Source organism: Sinocyclocheilus anshuiensis, unplaced genomic scaffold (genome assembly GCF_001515605.1).
Source record: "Sinocyclocheilus anshuiensis isolate Anshui unplaced genomic scaffold, SAMN03320099.WGS_v1.1 scaffold542, whole genome shotgun sequence".
Taxonomy (NCBI): domain Eukaryota; kingdom Metazoa; phylum Chordata; class Actinopteri; order Cypriniformes; family Cyprinidae; genus Sinocyclocheilus; species Sinocyclocheilus anshuiensis.
The window spans coordinates 1206412-1209963 of NW_015547685.1; the positions used below are offsets into that span (position 1 = coordinate 1206412).

Sequence of the window (3552 nt, forward strand, 5' to 3'; positions counted from 1 at the left end):
CGTGATGTAAGTAGACATTGATTGGCCAAACGCATATGAAAACGCCCTCACCCGCCATGATTTAAAACGCTGTGTAAACATACTGTAAACATTGTCAACTTATTTCGCAAGTATGGAAAACAGAGATGGATGGCCGCTGAAGTGCAGGCACTTGTAGCAAATGTAGCACTGCCAGTTGTCGTTGGAGATTCTTAGTCCTCCTTTCCGTTCTTCCAATCGCTTTACGTATACGTCGACTTTCCATGTCCATTATTGTGAAACCCGCGAGACACAACAAAAACAGCTCCGATCACAGCGTCCTCCATCCTCCTGTTGTTAATGTTGTTTTTCTTTGTTTCCGTTGTTGAACGCCGCGCACAAATGACGTCGCTGTCGACCGGTTCCTAGTACACACTCTCGGTGCGAATGCAACCCTTTAAATGGTACTGGGAAATAGTTCGCGCAAAATCGTCCCAGTACTTTAGTACTGTACATTTAGTTCTGGAACTAAAGCGGTGCAAAAGGCCCTATTGATGACGCCATTATTTACAATACAACCGGAGCACATGCCTCTGAGGTGAGGGGCGGGACGGTTAGACGTGCACTAGAGGCGGTTTAGCCAATCACAACATACTGGGCTAGCTAACCAATCTAAGCCCAGCACGTATTTCTGAGGGAGGGGCTTCATAAAAGCAGGAAATGATCAGCGTGTTAATGGGAGAAGGGACAGAGTGGTGTAGAATAAAGGTAAATTATGTGAAAAATAATGCGTTTTTTTTTTTTTAAACTAAGCATTAACACATGTTAGACTACACCCCATAAACACAATCAAGCCTAGAAAAAAAACAGTAAACCACCCCCTTAAACAAATAAATGCAGGCTTAGTGAGCATAAGAAACTTCTTTCAAAGCCAAAAAACCTTACCAACCCCAAACTTTTGAACAATAGTGTATATTGAGAAGTGATTAGACATACATGTGTGCTCAGTTCTGTGGTGTGTCTGAAAAGATCCATGGTGTCAAAACTGCCCACTGTCTCAGCAATGATGGCCTGTATATTGAGAAAGAAGTTAGATGTTCAGTGTGTAGCAGTGGACTAAAGAAAGGCACTGGATGTAATATGAACTGATCTAAAGTCTACCTGTCCGATCCAGCAGTTCACATAGAGAGGCTCTAGAGACTGAGCAATCTTTAAAGCTTCATGAGAGAGCTGGAAAAAAAAAATAATGTAGAAAAAGTTGAAGTACTGTACATGTGAAGTCAAGCTAATCACTTGACAAAAATCACATTACCTCTATATTTCCCTTCTTCAGATACAAAGCACCAAGGTTGGTCCACGCAACCACATTCTGAAAAATAACCAGGAGATACATTACTAGCATTCAAAACGAATGTTTAAAAATTAAAAAAAAAAAAAAGTTTATTTTTCTTGCCTTACTTACATTTGACTCGGCTTTTACGGATTTGATGAAGCAGTGTTGTGCAAGTGCAAAGTTTCCTATTCCTAAAATATAAGAGCAGAATATTATATCAACACAAGAATAGTCCATCACAACACCGTTATGTAATCCAGACTAATGCAATTATGCACATCATGTGTATATTTGTATCTACCCTTTGCCATGGCGACCACCCCGAGGGTGTTCCAATATGTGTGATTTGCACTGTCAAGCTTGATTGCCTTCTTCACACACTGTTAGAACAGAGCCAAACCAAAGCAGCCTGTTATAACACATCTCCACAAAAGCATTACAAATGAGTGTGATCCCAGGTCAGGTCATGTACCTGCATGGCTTTCTCCAGCAGAGACTGTGCATCGTCCTCAGGATACAGGCAGTTGAGCAGTCTGGATTGGTGGTAGTAGTTGAGGCCGATGTCACACCACAGAAGGGGGGCCTCCGGCATCAGTTTCAAAGCACGACCAAAGCACCTGGTAAAACATAGGTTCATTACTGAATATTATTGTTATTATTAGCATTTATTCATTATTATTATTTTTATTAATTTGTTTTATTTATTTTTCTCAATTTTTCTTATTTTTAGTAGGAATAGCCACAGTCTTCTTTTCGCCCTATAGTTTAATATGTTTCTTTTCTTTCACCTTTCTCCTAGAGTGAGGAGCTGTCTCTGGTCCAATGTATGGCTCTGATCAGGTGGATCCATTCCACATAGAGCTCCAGGCACCAGCACTTTGGCTCGGTTTGGGGACACAGTTCTGGAGGTGGTGCAGGCATCACCTAGTAACTTCCACAGACACGACAGGTCTGGCCTTTGCTTTACAGCTCTGTGAAAGTTAAAACAAAAATTGAGATTTGATCAGTACCAACTGGGTGACACCCATCAAACTCCCCTCACATAGTCAGAGACCACTTTACAAAATAAAACACAAATATTCCCTTTACCCAGTGCATCTTCATGTTCACAATACACTTTACCTGAAGAGGTAATGGATGGCGTTCTGTATCAAATCTACAGCTCTTCCATCAAGATAGTCATCCAGTGCATTTCTAGCCAAGGCTAGCAAGCATTCACCCAGACCTGAGCATCAAAACATAGTAAAGATTCTTTATAAAGTACTATAAATTTGAATACTGAATGAATAGGTCATTAATCTGAGAGATTAAAGTATTACTGCAGAACAATTACACAAACCTTTCAGTGCCGGCACATAGTCCTCCTGCTCTGAGATCTGCCTGTACTCTGCAGCAGCCTCTTTAAACCGGCCGAGGATCTGTTTGATGGCGGCGGTCTGATAGAGGCTGTAGATGGAAGTGGGCTGCAGTGCATGTGCTTTATCGAAGGCTTTCAGGGCAGCTGTGAAACTCCTGCGGTTCAGGTAAGCCTCACCTAAACATTCCCAGCACACCCAGTCCTGAGGATCAGCCCTCAACGCCGCCTGCAGACTTAAACCAAAGCAGAATCATGGGTAACTTTCAAACGTTTGGTGTACGAAGTCATTAATAGATGAAAAAAAAATTAAAATAAATAAAATAATAAAATTAATAAATAAATTAAAGGGGTCATATGATGCAATTTCAATTTTTCCTTTCTCTGTGAAGTGTTACAAGCTCTTGGTGCATAAAGAAGATCTGTAAAGTTGCAAAGACTAGAGTCTCAAATCCAAAGAGATATTCTTTATAAAAGTTAAGAGTCAACCACGCCTACCTAAAACGGCTCATTCTAACACGCCCCCACATGTCTACGTCACGATGTGGGAAGATTTGCATAACGCCGCCCAAATGTTCTCGCAAAGAAAAAGAAGGCGTGACTTTTATTCTCGCTGTTGCTGCCGCTGCCATGTTGTGGATATGCTGTTTCGTTGTGAAAGCGAAACTACTTTGTTTGGCCTTCCAAAAGAGGACGATATCCGCTTTGTCATGCCTGGAGCCGATCCGTGCTGGTCGCTAAGGAAATACATCAACTTCGCGCTGTGGATCGCCGGATCGGCTTTCACCGTGGATGAAGCGGAGTCCAGCCCGGGGTCGTCACATGTGGTTGCCTTGCCGCAAGCCCTCCGGACGCTCCTTCGTCGAATCCGCCGCCTCTGCTCACTCAGCCCGCCGGCCGTTCCTCA

At 42.5% G+C, this 3552-nt stretch overlaps 1 protein-coding gene across 3 annotated transcripts in view; it reads right to left on the reverse strand.

The window, feature by feature from the left end:
• Positions 1–3552, reverse strand: part of LOC107703247 (tetratricopeptide repeat protein 37-like) — a 33361-nt gene that overhangs the window by 22727 nt on the left and 7082 nt on the right. For all 3 annotated transcript variants that reach the window (XM_016505797.1, XM_016505796.1, XM_016505799.1), the window contains exons 17-25: positions 2631–2881; positions 2414–2516; positions 2080–2262; positions 1764–1908; positions 1593–1671; positions 1421–1482; positions 1271–1327; positions 1120–1188; positions 955–1029 (exon numbers count right to left, since the gene is read on the reverse strand). In XM_016505797.1, coding sequence (XP_016361283.1) covers positions 955–1029; positions 1120–1188; positions 1271–1327; positions 1421–1482; positions 1593–1671; positions 1764–1908; positions 2080–2262; positions 2414–2516; positions 2631–2881 — 1024 coding nt within the window. The remainder of the gene's footprint in view (positions 1–954; positions 1030–1119; positions 1189–1270; positions 1328–1420; positions 1483–1592; positions 1672–1763; positions 1909–2079; positions 2263–2413; positions 2517–2630; positions 2882–3552) is intronic.